This window comes from Pseudophryne corroboree, chromosome 1 (assembly GCF_028390025.1).
Source record: "Pseudophryne corroboree isolate aPseCor3 chromosome 1, aPseCor3.hap2, whole genome shotgun sequence".
NCBI classification, from domain to species: domain Eukaryota; kingdom Metazoa; phylum Chordata; class Amphibia; order Anura; family Myobatrachidae; genus Pseudophryne; species Pseudophryne corroboree.
In genome coordinates this window covers 1,238,970,007-1,238,991,446 of record NC_086444.1, presented here as the reverse complement: position 1 = coordinate 1,238,991,446, position 21,440 = coordinate 1,238,970,007, and the positions used below count along the sequence as shown (strand labels likewise).

Below are 21,440 nucleotides of genomic sequence, written 5' to 3'. Positions count from 1 at the left end.
TGTGTTATTACACTGAACACTCGTTGTTACAAAGTCTCAGAACGGCTCCTTGTGTTATTACACTGAACACTCGTTGTTACAAAGTCTCAGAACGGCTCCTTGTGTTATTACACTGAACACTCGTTGTTACAAAGTCTCAGAACGGCTCCTTGTGTTATGACACTGAACACTCGTTGTTACAAAGTCTCAGAACGGCTCCTTGTGTTATTACACTGAACACTCGTTGTTACAAAGTATCAGAACGGCTCCTTGTGTTATTACACTGAACACTCGTTGTTACAAAGTCTCAGAACGGCTCCTTGTGTTATTACACTGAACACTCGTTGTTACAAAGTCTCAGAACGGCTCCTTGTGTTATTACACTGAACACTCGTTGTTACAAAGTCTCAGAACGGCTCCTTGTGTTATTACACTGAACACTCGTTGTTACAAAGTCTCAGAACGGCTCCTTGTGTTATTACACTGAACACTCGTTGTTACAAAGTCTCAGAACGGCTCCTTGTGTTATTACACTGAACACTCGTTGTTACAAAGTCTCAGAACGGCTCCTTGTGTTATTACACTGAACACTCGTTGTTACAAAGTCTCAGAACGGCTCCTTGTGTTATTACACTGAACACTCGTTGTTACAAAGTCTCAGAACGGCTCCTTGTGTTATTACACTGAACGCTCGTTGTTACAAAGTCTCAGAACGGCTCCTTGTGTTATTACACTGAACACTCGTTGTTACAAAGTCTCAGAACGGCTCCTTGTGTTATTACACTGAACGCTCGTTGTTACAAAGTCTCAGAACGGCTCCTTGTGTTATTACACTGAACACTCGTTGTTACAAAGTCTCAGAACGGCTCCTTGTGTTATTACACTGAACACTCGTTGTTACAAAGTCTCAGAACGGCTCCTTGTGTTATTACACTGAACACTCGTTGTTACAAAGTCTCAGAACGGCTCCTTGTGTTATTACACTGAACACTCGTTGTTACAAAGTCTCAGAACGGCTCCTTGTGTTATGACACTGAACACTCGTTGTTACAAAGTCTCAGAACGGCTCCTTGTGTTATTACACTGAACACTCGTTGTTACAAAGTCTCAGAACGGCTCCTTGTGTTATTACACTGAACACTCGTTGTTACAAAGTCTCAGAACGGCTCCTTGTGTTATTACACTGAACACTCGTTGTAACAAAGTCTCAGAACGGCTCCTTGTGTTATTACACTGAACACTCGTTGTTACAAAGTCTCAGAACGGCTCCTTGTGTTATTACACTGAACACTCGTTGTTACAAAGTCTCAGAACGGCTCCTTGTGTTATTACACTGAACACTCGTTGTTACAAAGTCTCAGAACGGCTCCTTGTGTTATGACACTGAACACTCGTTGTTACAAAGTCTCAGAACGGCTCCTTGTGTTATGACACTGAACACTCGTTGTTACAAAGTCTCAGAACGGCTCCTTGTGTTATTACACTGAACACTCGTTGTTACAAAGTCTCAGAACGGCTCCTTGTGTTATTACACTGAACACTCGTTGTTACAAAGTCTCAGAACGGCTCCTTGTGTTATTACACTGAACACTCGTTGTAACAAAGTCTCAGAACGGCTCCTTGTGTTATTACACTGAACACTCGTTGTTACAAAGTCTCAGAACGGCTCCTTGTGTTATTACACTGAACACTCGTTGTTACAAAGTCTCAGAACGGCTCCTTGTGTTATTACACTGAACACTCGTTGTTACAAAGTCTCAGAACGGCTCCTTGTGTTATTACACTGAACACTCGTTGTTACAAAGTCTCAGAACGGCTCCTTGTGTTATTACACTGAACACTCGTTGTAACAAAGTCTCAGAACGGCTCCTTGTGTTATTACACTGAACAATCGTTGTTACAAAGTCTCAGAATGGCTCCTTGTGTTATTACACTGAACACTCGTTGTTACAAAGTCTCAGAACGGCTCCTTGTGTTATTACACTGAACACTCGTTGTTACAAAGTCTCAGAACGGCTCCTTGTGTTATTACACTGAACACTCGTTGTTACAAAGTCTCAGAACGGCTCCTTGTGTTATTACACTGAACACTTGTTGTTACAAAGTCTCAGAACGGCTCCTTGTGTTATTACACTGAACACTCGTTGTTACAAAGTCTCAGAACGGCTCCTTGTGTTATTACACTGAACACTCGTTGTTACAAAGTCTCAGAATGGCTCCTTGTGTTATGACACTGAACACTCGTTGTTACAAAGTCTCAGAACGGCTCCTTGTGTTATTACACTAAACACTCGTTGTTACAAAGTCTCAGAACGGCTCCTTGTGTTATTACACTGAACACTCGTTGTTACAAAGTCTCAGAACGGCTCCTTGTGTTATTACACTGAACACTCGTTGTTACAAAGTCTCAGAACGGCTCCTTGTGTTATTACACTGAACACTCGTTGTTACAAAGTCTCAGAACGGCTCCTTGTGTTATTACACTGAACACTCGTTGTTACAAAGTCTCAGAACGGCTCCTTGTGTTATTACACTGAACACTCGTTGTTACAAAGTATCAGAACGGCTCCTTGTGTTATTACACTGAACACTTGTTGTTACAAAGTCTCAGAACGGCTCCTTGTGTTATTACACTGAACACTCGTTGTTACAAAGTCTCAGAACGGCTCCTTGTGTTATTACACTGAAAACTCATTGTTACAAAGTCTCAAGCAATTCATTTTGCATAGACTCTATGAGGAAGCTCCAGTGACGAGCGAAACTAGTCAGAGGAAAGAAGTGACATCTGATGACAATATCATTCATTGCGATTATCACCTAAGAATCACTGCACCACGCCGGAAGCCAGCGGCTTCACTTTGGACTGCAGCGGCATTTCATACGTTGGGGGCCGGAGACGTCCGGAGCTCCCTAGCCGCACCTGACCGGCAGTGCAGTGTATCTCCAGCTGAATCTGTCTACGTGTAAGACGGAGGGTGAGAGTTTTTACCATTTAGCCAGCATGATTAGGCAATCAGGAACCGTTACTATTATCTATGCAAAAGGGCCGCAGAGATCAGGTCTGAATTAGACCCTATGTGTACTCAATAAGAAAGCTAGATAAGCTTCCATGCTACAAAACAAATACAAACTATATCCATATGTGCATGCATGTGCATAACAAGAAAGCCAGATTATGTTATATGCTATTTAAGGACGTACTGGGGCTACAAATCAGCACTGACATTTGTGAGTGTGTGCACATGTCACAGGGGGAGCGCACAGACACACAAATCAGGGGGCATGTACTCATTGCACACCCACATTTCCCTTGAAACAGACACGTCAGATGGGGGGGACAAGGGCTTGCAACAAAGCTCACAGGGGTGTACCATGAGTTAGGGGGCGTGTACTCACAGTACACCTCAATTTTCTTGAGACACACACTTCAGGCAAGGGTGGCCAAACAAGAGAGCCGGAGGGCAGATGGGTAGTCCGGCCCTGATACTATTAACCCTTTATATGCTTACATGAAATATCCTAGTGAATTTTAATACTCATAGCTTAATGTTGAATACAGCAGCTAATGAAATTAATTCACTTTGAATTTTTGCTGTTTTTAATTGTTTTTGTAAAGATTTTATTATTATGTGAATTGATGTACCAGCCAGTGGGGGCAGATGTATTAACCTGGAGAATGCATAAGGAAGTGATAAACCAGTGATATGTGCAAGGTGATAAAGGCACCAGCCAATCAGCTCCATTATGTAAATTAACAGTTTGAATCTGATTGGCTGGTGCCTTTATCACCTTGCACGTATCACTGGTTTATCACTTCCTTATGCCTTCTCCAGGTTAATACATCTGCCCCAGTGTGAGCTAGTGAACAATTTTGTGATTTTTTTCTATTTTTGTAGCAATAACCTAAATGTTTTCTAGCATTTATTTTCACTTTGATTCTTTAACTCTTCTTTCTTTTCAACACAACATCACAAAATAGTATGTCCCACTCACACTTCTTCCGATCCAGTCTACTGATGATCTCCCTCCCTTTCTGTTTCTTGACTCATTTCCCTCTACTCTTTATATCAACCTCTTTGATAAAAACATTGCCCACCCTGCAAACCCGAAATATCACCACCATTTTTTTTCTCTCTCCCTCTTTCTTGTGCACTTTGTAATAACAAAGTGATGTGCACCAAACATACTGTACTTTCTGTTCATGATTACTTAATCTCTAATTCTCTTAACTTCTTTGCTGTCCTCACATGACACAACCGGCATACTGCTGTCTTCTTTGTAATTTTGTTCATTTTCTATAATCCCTGACCTGACAAGCAACAAAAAGATTATTCATTATCCTCAACTACACCTTCCAGGTTATTTGCCCTGAATCTTCCCTCTCATCCTCCTTTGATGTCCTCCCTATCTGTCTCTATCACCTATTCAACATTTGCATAACTAAAATAGTCTATGAATTCCTTGATAATTTTGCCACTTGGATACCTTTCTTTTTCTCTTACAACCTTCCCTTTCTCATGTTTTGTTCTTTAACATCCCAACTGACAATGTTTCTGAACCTGCTGCCTCCAGTCTTTTTATTCTTCTGCAATGGTCTAACTCTACACAATGTAAATGGATCTCATCTCTTATCCATGTTTATGTACATTCCCTCTATGCTGTCTCTGGCTATTAAAAAAATCTCTGTCCAGCCTCATTCTCAGCCTCATTCTCCTCTCCTGTACCATATTTTCATGGTCTCCCTTCCATCCTTCTCTAAAAAAGCCCTGATTAGGAGTAGCTTCCGCACTGTTGTTGTTGTTATGATACCAGTACGTCTGACCAGAGGTGATCTTATGACGGAGGTCAGAGTACTGGAATGGAATGCTGGTTACTGGAGCAGGATAGCCTAGTAACCCCTGGCGCCCTAACTCCGTTGTCTCGCCCGTGTTATCAGAAATCCCCTGCGAGACTATGGTTGCTTGAGCCCATGGCAGCCGCGTTTGAAGGGCGGATTATGTCTGCCCAACTCCGATGCCCCCTCAGGTCTTAATGGGAGACAAAGGGAAATCCGAGACAGGGTGATAACAAGGGGCCCTCTGACTAAGCAACCAGGCCAGGGGCTACAAGCTAACTAACTTAAACCAGAAGTATGTGCGGACAAACCGCCAGGGAAAAGGACAACCAAAAATCCACGAATCCGTTACTCCTATCCAGCACCGCTGGATACCAGAGTGGATTTGTGGGAGCGGAATCCTCCGCAAAAGCTCCGAAACACAATATAACCAAATAATAAATAGTAAGCGGTCAAGCCGCAACACACGGCTACGCCGCGACTCACGAACACCACAGGATGTTAAAGGTGCTCGGTCAGGACTCCAGGAAAAGATGACAACTTCCGAGTATTGGACCACTGAGGACAAGAACGACCGGATAGACAGGACTGGAAAACTCTCTGCAACAGACACAGCAAACAGGAAGCTATTACCGGCGTCTGTGAGAAGTCCAGAGAGTGCTTTTAACTGGGAGCTCTCCAATCAGGAGCCAGACAGGGTAATTAACAATCATGCCGTGCAGCTGCATGCTGCACGGCCAGGATACCAATGAGGTGATTAATCTAGACCCAGCAACGGGGAACGCGGTCCGACAGTGGCGTCCCCGTTGCTATGGTCTGAGCGGCTCTGTGCGCCCGGCGTCTAACGTTGCTAGGGAGCCGGCGGCTGTCCGCATGCGGCGTCCCTAGTTGCTAGGCGCCGGGCCGCACTGACGGGCGGACCCTCGGCGCCTAACAGTACCCCCCCCTTGAGGAGGGGTCAAGGAACCCCTAAGGCCAGGTTTCTGAGAAAATTCTCGAAAAAATGCCTTTTTGAGCCTCGGGGCATGGAGATCCTCATCCAGGACCCAAGACCTTTCTTCTGGACCATAACCTCTCCAATGTACCAAAAAATAAAGCCGACCCCGGGACAACTTGGAATCGAGAACCTTCTCCACCAAGAACTCCTGCTGACCCTGTACATCTATTGGTGATTTCCCCTGAGAGATCTTCCGAGGAAATCTACTGGAAGAAACGTATGGTTTCAACAAGGAGCAATGGAAAGTATTTCCGATCCGGAGAGTTCTTGGTAAACGTAACCGGAAAGCAACTGGATTGATTTTTTTTATAATATGAAATGGTCCAATAAATTTAGGGCCCAATCTGGCTGAGGTTTGTCGAAGTCTAATGTTGCGAGTCGACAACCACACCCTATCTCCAACTTTAAAAGTGCACGGCCGCCGGAGCCTGTCAGAAAAATTTTTCTCCCGAAATGCCGCTTTTCTGAGAGCAAGGTGCACTTTTCTCCAAATGAGTCTGAGATGAGCGGTCAAGGTCAGTGAGGAGACAGAGGAATGTTGAAAAAAGGAATTAGCTCTGGGGTGAAAACCAAAAACTGTAAAAAATGGAGACACATTGGTGGAGGAATGACAGGCATTGTTGTAAGCAAACTCCGCCAACGGAAGAAACTCGGACCAGTCATTTTGGAGTTTGGCCGAGTACAAACGCAAATATTGTTTTAATGATTGATTAACTCGCTCAGTCTGCCCGTTGGATTGGGGATGGTAGCCAGACGTTAAAGACAATTTCATCTTTAAAGAGGCACAAAAAGACTTCCAAAATTGTGCAATGAATTGTGGACCCCGATCAGAAACAATATCAGTGGGTAACCCATGGAGTCTGAAAACATGGCGGAGGAACAAAACTGCCAATCCCTGGGCAGATGGCAATCGGGGAAGGGCAATGAAATGGGCCATCTTGCTAAAACGGTCAACTACCACCCATATGACTCGGCATCCGGCTGACAGAGGAAGGTCCACCACAAAATCCATGGAAATATGAGACCATGGCCTGAGAGGAACATTCAAGGGCATAAGTTGACCGATAGGCAAGGAACGGGGAACTTTATGCTGTGCACAGACCTGACACGAAAAAACAAACTCCTTAATGTCTTTGGAAAGACCAGGCCACCATACTGAGCGGGAGACTAATTCCAAAGTCTTAGCGATCCCCGGATGCCCGGCAACTTTGCTATCATGAAACTCCGTCAAAACAGTTGCTCTCAAAAACTCAGGGACATAAAGACGACCAGCAGGAGTATTTCCAGGAGCTTGATGTTGAAGCTGCTTTAACTGGGTAAATAAATCTTGTGTGAGGCCTGCCCGAATGACTGAAGACGGAAGTATGGGAGTAACAGGACTGTTATCATGAACTGGAAGAAAACTGCGTGACAGGGCATCCGCCTTGGCATTCTTGGAACCTGGCCTGAAGGTGATAATAAACTTGAAACGAGTAAAAAATAAAGCCCAACGAGCTTGCCGGGCATTCAGCCGTCTAGCTGATTCAATGTACTGAAGATTTTTGTGATCAGTCAAAACTGAAATGGTATGTGTTGCTCCCTCAAGCCAATGCCTCCACTCCTCGAAAGCCCATTTAATAGCCAGTAATTCCCGGTTACCAACATCGTAGTTGGATTCAGCAGATGAGAATTTCCTGGACATAAAGGCACAAGGATGTAATTCTAGAGAATCCGGATCCTTCTGAGATAGGATAGCCCCTAATCCAACCTCCGAGGCATCAACCTCAACAATGAAAGGCAATTCTGGGTTGGGATGTCTGAGGACCGGGGCTGAGACAAAGGCTTGTTTCAAGGCCTGAAAAGATAACTCAGCTTTCACGTGACCAGTTGGTTGGATCCGCTCCCTTCTTAGTCAGTGCCACAATGGGAGCAACTAGGTCGGAGAAAGAGTGAATAAATCTTCTATAATAATTCGTAAACCCAAAAAAGCGCTGAATTGCTTTTAAGTTGGTGGGTTGCGCCCAACTAAGGATGGCTTGGAGCTTCTTCGGTTCCATACAGAATCCCCGAGGGGAAATAATGTACCCTAAAAAGGATACCTCCGTGACATGAAATTCACACTTCTCCAGCTTGGCATATAGGTGATTTTCACGTAATTTTTTTAGAACCTGACGCACCTGGGTAACGTGTTGTTCAATAGAGTCAGAATATATCAAGATATCGTCTAAATAGACAACTACGAATCTTCCAAGAAAATCACGGAGCACATCGTTAATGAGATCCTGGAAAACTGCCGGAGCGTTAGACAGGCCGAATGGCATAACCAGATACTCATAGTGACCCGACTGAGTACTGAATGCCGTTTTCCACTCATCCCCTGACTTGATTCGGATGAGGTTATATGCTCCTCTCAGGTCAATCTTAGAAAAAATCACAGCCGAACGTAGCTGATCAAAGAGGACAGAAATCAGCGGCAAAGGGTAAGTATTTTTTACTGAGATTTTATTCAAGGCTCTAAAGTCAATGCAAGGTCTGAGTGATCCATCCTTCTTCTCCACAAAGAAGAAGCCTGCACTTAAAGGGGATTTAGACGGCCTGATAAATCCTTTCCCTAGGCTTTCTTTAACATATTCATTCATGGCCACAGTTTCTGGTCCGGACAATGCATATAACCTTCCCTTAGGCAAAGTGGCACCAGGAATTAGCTCAATAGCACAATCATAAGGCCGATGGGGAGGCAGAATGTCCGCATTGCCCTTGGAAAATACATCAACAAAATCCTGGTATTCCACAGGAATGGGTGCGGGAATGACAGCAGCTATTCTGATGGGAAGCGTAATACATTCCTTATTACAGATGGTACCCCACTGTGAGATCTCCCCCGACTGCCAATCAATGATGGGATTATGAAAGGCCAGCCAAGGGTGACCCAGAACCACTGGAACTGCTGGGCAATGGGTAAGGAAAAATTCAATTTTTTTCGGAATGAAGAGCTCCTACCGAAAATAGTACAGGAGGTGTACAGAGAGAAATAACCCCATTGGACAAGGGACTCCCATCTAAACCATGCATGGTGATACACCTACCCAAGGCTAACTGAGGAATACCTAAGGCCTTGGCCCACGTTAAGTCCATAAAGTTCCCTGCAGCTCCACTGTCAACAAAAGCCGACACCGAGGAACAGAGGCTGCCAAAGGAAACTTTAGCTGGGACTAACAGTGAATTATTTGAGGAGATAAGCTGCAGACCAAAGTGAACCCCCTCACAATTCACTTGGTCGAGGCGTTTCCCGACTTGTTCGGACAATTACGGGCAAAATGTCCCTTACTCCCACAGTACAAACAAAGACCAGAATTTTGCCTTCTGGTTCTTTCTTCAGGAGACAGCTTGGAGAGACCTATCTGCATGGGCTCCTCTATGTCCACAGGAATGGAAAAAACACCAGGAGTAGACCCGACAGATGCTCCTTTTTCAGCCCTCCGCTCTCTGAGACGACGATCAATCTTAATAGAAAGCTCCATGAGTTTATCAAGAGTCTCAGGAGCGGGATACTGAAGGAGACTGTCTTTTATAGACTCAGATAAGCCGAGGCGAAACTGACTGCGCAGGGCTGGGTCATTCCATCCACAGTCGTTCGACCAACGGCGAAACTCCGTACAATAAATCTCTGCGGGATTCTTACCCTGTCTGAGAGCACGCAAATGACTCTCGGCGGATGCCTCTCTATCAGGGTCATCATACAATAGCCCTAAAGACCCCAGAAAGGCGTCTACAGACAACAATGCCGGATCGTCTGTTCTTAAACCAAAAGCCCAGGTCTGGGGATCCCCCTGAAGTAAAGAAATAATAATTCCGACCCGCTGAGATTCCGTACCTGAGGAGACTGGTCTTAAACGAAAATAAAGTTTACAAGACTCTTTAAAATTAAAAAACTGCTTTCAATCCCCAGAAAAACGGTCAGGCAAATGCATTTTTGGTTCAGGAACGACCCTCGGGGAAGTCCGTAACAGATCTTCCTGTGACCTCACCCGAAGGGATAGATCCTGAACCATCTGAGTAAGTTCTTGAATCTGACTAACTAGAAGCTGGCCAGGATTTGGCCCTACACCAGTGGGATTCATGAGGCCGACAAATCTTCCAAACTGAAATAAGGGAAAAAATCAAACCCTGTTTAATTTTAAATTTTAGTCAGGCCGGTAATAATGTTATGATACCAGTACGTCTGACCAGAGGTGATCTTATGACGGAGGTCAGAGTACTGGAATGGAATGCTGGTTACGGGAGCAGGATAGCCTAGTAACCCCTGGCGCCCTAACTCCGTTGTCTCGCCCGTGTTATCAGAAATCCCCTGCGAGACTATGGTTGCTTGAGCCCATGGCAGCCGCGTTTGAAGGGCGGATTATGTCTGCCCAACTCCGATGCCCCCTCAGGTCTTAATGGGAGACAAAGGGAAATCCGAGACAGGGTGATAACAAGGGGCCCTCTGACTAAGCAACCAGGCCAGGGGCTACAAGCTAACTAACTTAAACCAGAAGTATGTGCGGACAAACCGCCAGGGAAAAGGACAACCAAAAATCCACGAATCCGTTACTCCTATCCAGCATCGCTGGATACCAGAGTGGATTTGTGGGAGCGGAATCCTCCGCAAAAGCTCCGAAACACAATATAACCAAATAATAAATAGTAAGCGGTCAAGCCGCAACACACGGCTACGCCGCGACTCACGAACACCACAGGATGTTAAAGGTGCTCGGTCAGGACTCCAGGAAAAGATGACAACTTCCGAGTATTGGACCACTGAGGACAAGAACGACCGGATAGACAGGACTGGAAAACTCTCTGCAACAGACACAGCAAACAGGAAGCTATTACCGGCGTCTGTGAGAAGTCCAGAGAGTGCTTTTAACTGGGAGCTCTCCAATCAGGAGCCAGACAGGGTAATTACCAATCATGCCGTGCAGCTGCATGCTGCACGGCCAGGATACCAATGAGGTGATTAATCTAGACCCAGCAACGGGGAACGCGGTCCGACAGTGGCGTCCCCGTTGCTAGGGTCTGAGCGGCTCCGTGCGCCCGGCGTCTAACGTTGCTAGGGAGCCGACGGCTGTCCGCATGCGGCGTCCCTAGTTGCTAGGCGCCGGGCCACACTGACGGGCGGACCCTCGGCGCCTAACAGTTGTACTTATTACATTCTACTATTTTCTTAACTCTCTTATTTGTACATGGATATCCTTTCTGCCCCAAAGAGGCCTTTTTACTCTTTAATTACACATTTACCTTGATCTAGATATTACTGTCCTGGTTGCTGCTATTAAGCATTGGTGGTTACCACATCAACCATGACACACTTTACATTCCTCCTACCTATGCAATTTTCCCTTTCCACTGAATTACAGTCAATGAAGTCACACTGTTTTCTGCAACTTCAAATTCATGCTCTCATCGAACAGTTCTGCCATGTCAATATTAACTTCCTTGTCAGGCTTTCTGCCCCCCCCCCCCCTCCCTCACAATCTGTTCTTGACTTTCTACACACTCCACCTCCAAAATCCAGGAGCTAATTCAGAGGTGAACGCTACTGTTGCAACCATTTCATCTTTGTGTGCAGCTGCTGTGTGACCATATGGTTACTCCTCAGGAGGCATCTTGTGTAAAAAACCCAAGAGACCCAGGTTCTGGGATACAATGTATTAAATATGGAGATTTACACAGGACATTTAAAAAAGGATAAGCATTTATTTATCTAAGTTACATCAATAAAAACATGAAAGTAACAAGTTATACTCAGTTACAATAATAGCATGAACAAATGAGAATACTTTGCTCTTATCTCAGATGGTTTAGGATATGTCCCAGATGATGGTCATTGATTAAGTAGTTTAAAAAATGAAGTTCAGTTGATTCTCCAGGGTCCCGCCTATTAACTTTGTCTCAATTTAAAAGCTGGAGGGGATTTGTGGAAGGCTATATCCGCTGCAGACAAAACTAGCTTTGATCGGAACTGATCTGCTATGGGTAAGCCTCTAGGCTTTATAGCCCTCCTGTAAGATTACTTTCAGTGTCTTAACAGATAATACTTTCATGGCCTGTGTTGCTTGGTGCAGTACTAATTCACATTAGATAATTTATCTAATGACTTGACAGGTTTCCCCTTTCACCCGCTAATGAATACAATACCCCAAATATCTTACTACACAGTTCCATCTGAGATACTAATAATAGCAACATCTATTTATTATAATCAGCCAGCATAAAAGCTGTGTACACTCCCTGCTCACTATCAGTGATGTGCGGTGAGGTCAATGACTGGTGGAGGCACTGGCTTATAACAGACCTGGATTTACACCAGCATACAGTGTATGAACACAGTGGTTCTGGTGGCATTATATAAAAGGTGCTACAGTTTCTATTATATCCAAAAGTCGTGCCAGTCTCACTGTAAAGATGTTATGCAAGCAGTAAAGTATTAAGGCACACACAGGGCTGGCCCGAAGCATATTTTTTGGTATGCTTTGATATACTTTGGCGCTCATGGGAAAAGAGCAGTTGTAGTGGCCCTTACACATTATGCTCATTACGGCCAGGATTGTATAAAATGACAACTTTGTTCTAGGAGAGTAAATAGTCACTTTCTCCACTGTTGGGTATCACTGTGCACAGGAGTTGGAATGGGGACAGGTGCTTACTGTCACACAACATACATGATCTATATACAGTGTACAGCAACATGGGTAAGTGATGTAATGCAGCTTGCCACAACGCAGGTGTACGCTGCAGTGTACAGGGTAAGGCAGCCGGGGCTGGGATCATACCTTGTAGTGGAACACAGCTTTGTGAACTTCAGCACATCCAGCTTCAGTGCAGTGGTGTCCATGTCCGTGTCTGCTGGGGGGTAACTCACAGCATGGACACTGATGCAGGCAGCCTGGGGTAGATCTATACTGAGTATGATGTGTAGGGTGCTATGAGGTGCGCGGCCAGGCAGTAGGAGCTGAACTGATGTGTCCTCCTGGGGGCTCCAGTGCTCCTCTCCCACCCCCCTGTACCTGCAGCAGCAGCTTGATCATCTATATACAGAGTATATATACCTACCTTACCTTTCCCCCCGGCCCCCTAACCCTCCCTCACCAGAGCCTAAACCTAACCCTCCCCCGGCAGCCTTACCCTAACTTCCCCCATCCCTGCATCGTCCCGCTGGCTTGCCATTTGGCATCCTGGCTGATGGGATTCCGGTGCTGGGATGGTGCACCTAATCGGGATGCTGGTGTCAGCATTCCTAATAGTGGGGGTTATTCAGTAGAGATTGCAGATTTTGCAAAAAACAGGGTCTGCAATTCCTTCTGTGGCATTCTGGGGGCTGCCCATCGCAGGGCAAGGCCTCCCGGCATGATAATTGGCGGGCCTGGCGATGCAATTGGAAAACAATTGCGATTTCATTGCTCATGCAGAAATTAGGGATGTATATGCAGGAGGGCAGCCAACATTTTTTACATCAGAGCGGCTGTGTGTGATGTCATGCCGCAACCCTGAAAATGCAGCTGACCCGCCTCTGGTTTCCCCACACTGCCCCCACAATGGTCCGTCGCCACCCCGCACATGCCCCGCGAACACCTACTGTATGCCTGTAATTCAGGCAGAGGAAATCGCACCTATCACATTTGGTGGGTGCGCATATGCAGGATGGAACCTGCGCCTGCGCATTGGCACCATGGAGGGCGAATTACGGTCCCATCATGACAGCAATGCAACCTGAATTAACCGCTGTGTCGTGTTTCCAGCATCAGTATTCTGACAGCTGGTATCCCGATAGACGGGATCCTAACCGGATCCCTCCTATGGGATCTGTGTGAGTTTATCACTGAGGAAGGATGCCAGCATTAGGTGTCTGCTCACATACAGTATATTATGGGAGAATACTGAGGGTAATACCATAGTGGCTATGCTCCCTGTCTCACAGACACCTGGCATGTGACAGCCCAGATAGGGAGCCTGAGCCTCACCTCAGTGTCATCACTCAGCAATCCTGACCTCAGTGTCATCACTCAGCATTCCTGACCTCAGTGTCATCACTCAGCATTCCTGACCTCAGTGTCATCACTCAGCATTCCTGGCCTCAGTGTCATCACTCAGCATTCCTGGCCTCAGTGTCATCACTCAGCATTCCTGAACTCAGTGTCATCACTCAGCATTCCTGGCCTCAGTGTCATCACTCAGCATCAGTGTCATCACTCAGCATTCCTGGACTCAGTGTCATCACTCAGCATTAATGACCTCAGTGTCATCACTCAGCATTCCTGACCTCAGTGTCATCACTCAGCATTCCTGTCCTCAGTGTCATCACTCAGCATTCCTGGCCTCAGTGTCATCACTCAGCATTACTGACCTCAGTGTCATCACTCAGCATTCCTGACCTCAGTGTCATCACTCAGCATTACTGACCACTCAGCATTCCTGACCTCAGTGTCATCACTCAGCATTCCTGGCCTCAGTGTCATCACTCAGCATTCCTGACCTCAGTGTCATCTCTCAGCATTCCTGGCCTCAGTGTCATCACTCAGCATTCCTGGCCTCAGTGTCATCACTCAGCATTCCTGACCTCAGTGTCATCACTCAGCATTCCTGGCCTCAGTACCATCACTCAGCATTCCTGGCCTCAGTACCATCACTCAGCATTCCTGGCCTCAGTGTCATCACTCAGCATTCCTGACCTCAGTGTCATCACTCAGCATTCCTGGCCTCAGTACCATCACTCAGCATTCCTGGCCTCAGTACCATCACTCAGCATTCCTGGCCTCAGTGTCATCACTCAGCATTCCTGACCTCAGTGTCATCACTCAGCATTCCTGACCTCAGTGTCATCACTCAGCATTCCTGACCTCAGTGTCATCACTCAGCATTCCTGACCTCAGTGTCATCACTCAGCATTCCTGACCTCAGTGTCATCACTCAGCATTCCAGACCTCAGTGTCATCACTCAGCATTCCTGGCCTCAGTGTCATCACTCAGCATTCCTGGCCTCAGTGTCATCACTCAGCATTCCTGACCTCAGTGTCATCACTCAGCATTACTGACCACTCAGCATTCCTGACCTCAGTGTCATCACTCAGCATTCCTGACCTCAGTGTCATCACTCAGCATTCCTGACCTCAGTGTCGTCACTCAGCATTACTGACCACTCAGCATTCCTGACCTCAGTGTCATCACTCAGCATTCCTGGCCTCAGTGTCATCACTCAGCATTCCTGACCTCAGTGTCATCTCATAGCATTCCTGGCCTCAGTGTCATCACTCAGCATTCCTGACCTCAGTGTCATCACTCAGCATTCCTGGCCTCAGTGTCATCACACAGCATTCCTGACCTCAGTGTCATCACTCAGCATTCCTGGCCTCAGTGTCATCACTCAGCATTCCTGGCCTCAGTGTCATCACTCAGCATTCCTGGCCTCAGTACCATCACTCAGCATTCCTGGCCTCAGTACCATCACTCAGCATTCCTGGCCTCAGTGTCATCACTCAGCATTCCTGGCCTCAGTGTCATCACTCAGCATTCCTGGCTTCAGTGTCATCACTCAGCATTCCTGGCCTCAGTGTCATCACTCAGCATTCCTGGCCTCAGTGTCATCACTCAGCATTCCTGACCTCAGTGTCATCTCTCAGCATTCCTGGCCTCAGTGTCATCACTCAGCATTCCTGACCTCAGTGTCATCACTCAGCATTCCTGGCCTCAGTGTCATCACACAGCATTCCTGACCTCAGTGTCATCACTCAGCATTCCTGGCCTCAGTGTCATCACTCAGCATTCCTGGCCTCAGTGTCATCACTCAGCATTCCTGGCCTCAGTACCATCACTCAGCATTCCTGGCCTCAGTACCATCACTCAGCATTCCTGGCCTCAGTGTCATCACTCAGCATTCCTGGCCTCAGTGTCATCACTCAGCATTCCTGGCTTCAGTGTCATCACTCAGCATTCCTGGCCTCAGTGTCATCACTCAGCATTCCTGGCCTCAGTGTCATCACTCAGCATTCCTGGCCTCAGTGTCATCACTCAGCATTCCTGACCTCAGTGTCATCACTCAGCATTCCTGGCCTCAGTGTCATCACTCAGCATTCCTGGCCTCAGTGTCATCATTCAGCATTCCTGGCCTCAGTGTCATCACTCAGCATTCCTGGCCTCAGTGTCATCACTCAGCATTCCTGGCCTCAGTGTCATCACTCAGCATTCCTGACCTCAGTGTCATCACTCAGCATTCCTGACCTCAGTGGCATCACTCAGCATTCCTGGCACTGCAGAACAACCAGACCCTATAACAAATCCATGCAAAGCTAGTGAAGAGCCCCAGCCTCCATCTTCCTCCCACTCCCTGCCAGGGCTGCTGCAGCGTGTGTGTGAGAGGGACATACTCCAGTTACAGCTTATCAGTAACTCACATCCACAGGCAGTAGCTGAGGGCTGGGAAACTAAAGGCTGGAGCAGACGCTGACACACAACCATAGCCCTGACCCTGTCAGCAGTAGCCTGATCTTATGTGATTGTAACAATGGCTGGTGCAAGGTATCTCGGCACCCTAGGCAAAACTTCAGCCTAACACCCCCACCCCCCCAAAAAAAAAAAAAAAATCCCAAAAAACATTTGCTCTCCTTAGTGTCTGAATGCCGGTGTCTCTCACCTTTACTTACACCTCGCGTTTTGCCTGCTACCCATTTGTCTCCTTCTTCCCTCTCTACCCCTGCCCCCCCTCATTCCCTCACCTCTCATTGCTTGTTTCACTCCCTGCCTGCTTCCTTGCCCCACCTGATTCCTTCACTCATCCCCACACCTCTAACTAGCTTTCTTTTCTTTAACCCCTAGCCCCTCTCCCCAATGCGATTTATCATCCAATGCAGCTCCTACCCCAAGCAGGGACATAGACATCTCAAATCAGGAGCATCACGGCAGATATGGTGGAAATTTAAACTTAGCATAGTCACTCACACAGGAGTCACCCCCTGTCACACACATTCACACACAGCAGTCATCCACACACAGCATTCACCCAATGTCACCCACACACAGCAGTCATTCACTGGCACCCACACACAGCAGTCATTCACTGGCACCCACACACAGCATTCACCCAATGTAACCCACACACAGCAGTCATTCACTGGCACCCACACACAGCAGTCATTCACTGACACCCACACACAGCAGTAATCCACACACAGCATTCACCCAATGTCACCCACACACAGCAGTCATTCACTGGCACCCACACACAGCAGTCATTCACTGGCACCCACACACAGCAGTCATTCACTGGCACCCACACACAGCAGTCATTCACTGGCACCCACACACAGCAGTCATTCACTGGCACCCACACACAGCAGTCATTCACTGGCACCCACACACAGCAGTCATTCACTGGCACCCATACACAGCATACACCCAATGTAACCCACAATGTCACCCACACACAAACAATGCACCCAGTAGTGCTCACCTAGTGCCACCTCGCACTGCGCAGCTGGCTGTGAGGAGCCCGGGAGGCAGATGTCATTCGCAGGTGCTATGTGTCCAGCCAGATAACTGGAAAAGTGTGGCACAGTAGCTGCAGCTGGTGTGACCGCTGTTCAGTTGCTCAGGGCAGCTCAGCTCCGCTCGATGTCAGGCTCAGCCACACAGCAGCAACAGCCGGGGGGCGGGAGGGCGCATGGTCATGGAGGATGTCCCGGGTCCTAATGCTGCCGTGTTTTGAGTGCAAAGGGGAGGTCTTGACCTTCCTCAGCCTGGCCCTGGCAGCCCTGGATGGTAACAAGATGCAGGCGGTGGGGAGGTAGCGGGTAATGTTTGGGTACACAATCTCGGGAGTGGGGGCTGGTAATAATGCGGAGGGGAGCATAATCTTGCAGGGGGGGAGGTAACATTCGGGAGCACAATCGTGGAGGGGGGGAGGAAGGGAGGGGAGGGAGGGAGAGAGGGAGGGATTCACTGACTCACTCACGAACAATTGTCAGCACCCGCACCGAGACAATTGGGCGCATACAACATCCCTGGCTGCTCCTCGTCTCTTAAAGTAGAGCAGGAGCTTGGCTGAGCTGAGGCGAGGCAGGGTAATAAAGAAAGCGTTCTCTGTTTCATTGAGTGCCACCCTCCAGTGGTCGCCGCCCATAGGCAGCTGCCTAAAGCTGCCTAGTGGTAGCGCCGGCCCTGATTGTAACAGCCAGGTGCAGGGAACCAGAGCCCCCTGATAACATTGCAACCCCTGCAGCTGGTATAGATGTGTGGGATTGTGCACCCTCATCTACTTACCTCAGCATCTGTAAATTACATACATAAATAATAATAATATAAGTAATAAGGACATGTACTGCTGTAATCAGTCTTATATGTAAACCATCTTCTAGAAGTACTTGGAAACTGTTACATGTCTGATAGTAAATCCTATAATAAGAGTCAGAGTGATATCTGACCATAAATTATTATATATTAGAAATAAGCTGCAGAGTGATCACAATGTGGAGTGTGTGACCGGGGGAAGCATCTTTCCTTGATATGCAGTAAGTGGTCAGAGCTGTTGTGCAGGAGGGATGTGGATTATACACAGAACAATGAATGCTGGAATATGTTAGGAATGATTAGAAAATAAATACGTTGTAAACATTATTATGAATGATCTGCTGTGTACAATGTAACACCAACAAAACAAGTTCTAGGATTTACAGAATTTAGTCTATTTACTGTATATTTCAATAGGTGCAATTTCTCATGTGTGTAATCCCACAGTATTATTATTACCTTTTATTTATTAGGTGCCGCAAAATGTACACACCGCTGTACAGAGTACACATACAAAACATTTCTCATTAACAGGGCATTACAGTAGGTTTTACATAAAATACACAAAGGAACGCCATAACATAAGTGTCAAAAAAGAAGCTTACACCAGACTGGAAGTGACAATTGGGGCTTACATACTGTATGACAACTCATTGAAGATAGCTGGAGGCAAAGGTGGGAGTCAGGGCAGTGCAGTGATCCTGTACCCAGCATGTGGGCAAGCTACAAGAATCAGAGTGGCAGTAGGAAGGAGACAAGGCCATGGAGTGCTGGTGAAAGGCGGTGTACTAAGGAAGAACAAGAAGGAGGAGCTTACACTCTAAAGTGAAGGGAAAAACAGCTGGAGGGTGACCAGAGAAATATATATTGTGCAGGGCTGGAGAATCAAATAAACAGGAAGGATGAAATGCTTTAATAAAAAGGTATATTTTATACCCCTAATCTGGCGTCAGTATTAAAATAAAGCGTTAATGTGGGGAGAGAAGGAGAAAGTGAATTTTAGAATGCCAAAGAGGAAACAGACTTGAGGGACAGAAGATATGGTCCATGTTATCACTGGAGGATGAGGTCATATCAGTATATTATATCCCTAAGAGAAATTTTAAAAAATAGTAAACGGTTTTGCAAATAAAAAGAAACAATAATTAAATTAAATGATTTATAAAAAACCGGAATCATATTTTATATTTTAATACATGTACAAGATCCCAACATCTCGGTGCAATGACAGATGTCCTCCTGGATACAGAAAAGCTTTTAATGGGGGATTCCATGTCTGCTGCTATGACTGTGTCCCATGTTCTGAGGGAGAAATATCTAATACAACAGGTAGGAATGTGTTACAGTATATACATTAGATAAATCAACATAATAGAGTAAAGATTTAACAATTGTCATAGTAACATATAAGTATAGAAGACAAACTGTACCATAGAATAAAAACACAATACAAATAGCACAAAACTATATTGATGTTCTCACATTAAAGTATAAAATACCACATTCCAAATTCACTACATATTATATTGCAGTACTTTGTTTCAGTTAATTACCACTTTTTATTGAGAGACAGAAGTATTACAATAAAGAAAAAAATACTCTGATACACCCCATTTGGGTACATACCCCATGAAAACATTTCAGAAGAACAAATGTCCAATGCTCCCTTTGCTGACAAAACACATTAATTTTTTTTGCAGATTTATATTGAATATACATACAGTTTGATTGTTTATAACGAACAAAAGAACTGACCCACCGAGATTATATGTATGGTTTTATATTACATTAGATAGTGAGATCTGCCATAGATGTCCTGATGAAGAGTGGCCGGATGAGAGAAGAGTGAGATGTGTACCCAAAATATATGACTTTCTGTCCTATGAAAAGGACATTGTGGTGCAAATATCTGCAGTAACAGCTTCATCTTTCTCTGCAATAACATTATTTATATTAGGGAACTTTATTTATTACTGGAACACCCCAATTGTGAAAGCCAATAACCGGGCTGTAAGCTTCATTCTACTGATCTCCATGTTGCTGAGCTTCCTCAGTGTGTTCTTGTTCCTTGGCCAGCCGGTGGATATAACATGCAGACTCAGACAGACATCATTTGGGATCTTCTTCTCCACAGCTGTCTCTTCTGTACTGGCCAAGACTGTCACTGTCTTCATTGCTTTCAAAGCCACCAAACCCGGAAGCTCCTGGAGGAAGTGGGTCACACTCAAAGTATCTAAACATGTGGTCATTGTGTTTTCCTCTCTCCAAGTTCTGATCTGTGGTATCTGGCTGACTGTTTCTTCTCCATACCAGGAGTATGACCATCACTCCTATAAGGGAATGATCATCATTCAGTGTAATGAGGGGTCAGTGCTTGGGTTATACTCTATGTTGGGTTACATAGGGATCCTGGCATCTGTGAACTTTGCTCTGGCTTTCATGGTGAGGACATTACCAGACAGCTTTAATGAGGCCAAGTACATCACCTTCAGCATGCTGGTGTTCTGCAGTGTCTGGATTGCAATGATCCCAGCCTATCTGAGCACCAAAGGGAAATACATGGTGGCTGTGGAGATATTCGCCATACTGACCTCATGTGCTGGTGTTCTGGGCTGTATATTTTTCCCAAAACTGTATATTTTGCTTAGAAAACCTGCATTTAACTCCAGAAAAACAATACTGGGGAAAAACACTATATAAACCATCAGATACTGTACATTACCATTATACGATTCAAAACCTGTTGTTTTCCTTAAATTTTGCTTCATTAACAATATTTTCATTCTAAATTGGTTTATGTAAATACGTATAGAAAGATCTGGATTTAGTGACATGGACAAAGGAAAAAAAAATATTTATATATATATATATATATATATATATGTCTGTGTGTGGGAATAGAGAGCACCCATATTGCAAGTGAATTTTTTAATTCACTTAAAAAAAGTTCTTTTAAAACACCACAAGAGAGATTGCAGCCTCGTTATACTGACAAAGTGATTACATGGAACACATAAGATTTTGGCCTATCCAATGTTGTGTGTGCCCAGATTATTGTCATGCTGGTAGTGAGCAGTGTCCAGATGGACCCTATGGTGACCAGTAGATACAGTCTATGGTCCTGACTCTTTCCCTAGTGAAGTATTACATTATTGCCGTGGCTTTCTGTTTTACATCTTGTGGTGTCCAGCCCACAGCGGTGAGATTCTTGGTCAGAAGGTGTATTTTGTATTGTGGTGTTTTACAAGAACTGTTTTTAAATAAAAAAATTGATTTGCACTATGGGCGCCCTCTTCTTATCCATTAATTCCAGATATATTTATTTCCTGGGGT

At 45.7% G+C, this 21,440-nt stretch overlaps 1 protein-coding gene across 1 annotated transcript in view; it reads left to right on the top strand.

Moving 5' to 3' along the window:
- The window catches only part of LOC135052908 (vomeronasal type-2 receptor 116-like), an 84,281-nt gene extending 63,474 nt beyond the window's left edge, over nucleotides 1-20,807 (top strand). The window contains exons 5-6 of the mRNA XM_063957453.1: nucleotides 19,313-19,436; nucleotides 19,900-20,807. Of these exons, the coding sequence (XP_063813523.1) occupies nucleotides 19,313-19,436; nucleotides 19,900-20,807 (1,032 nt within the window). The remainder of the gene's footprint in view (nucleotides 1-19,312; nucleotides 19,437-19,899) is intronic.
- Nucleotides 20,808-21,440: the final 633 nt, after the last annotated feature.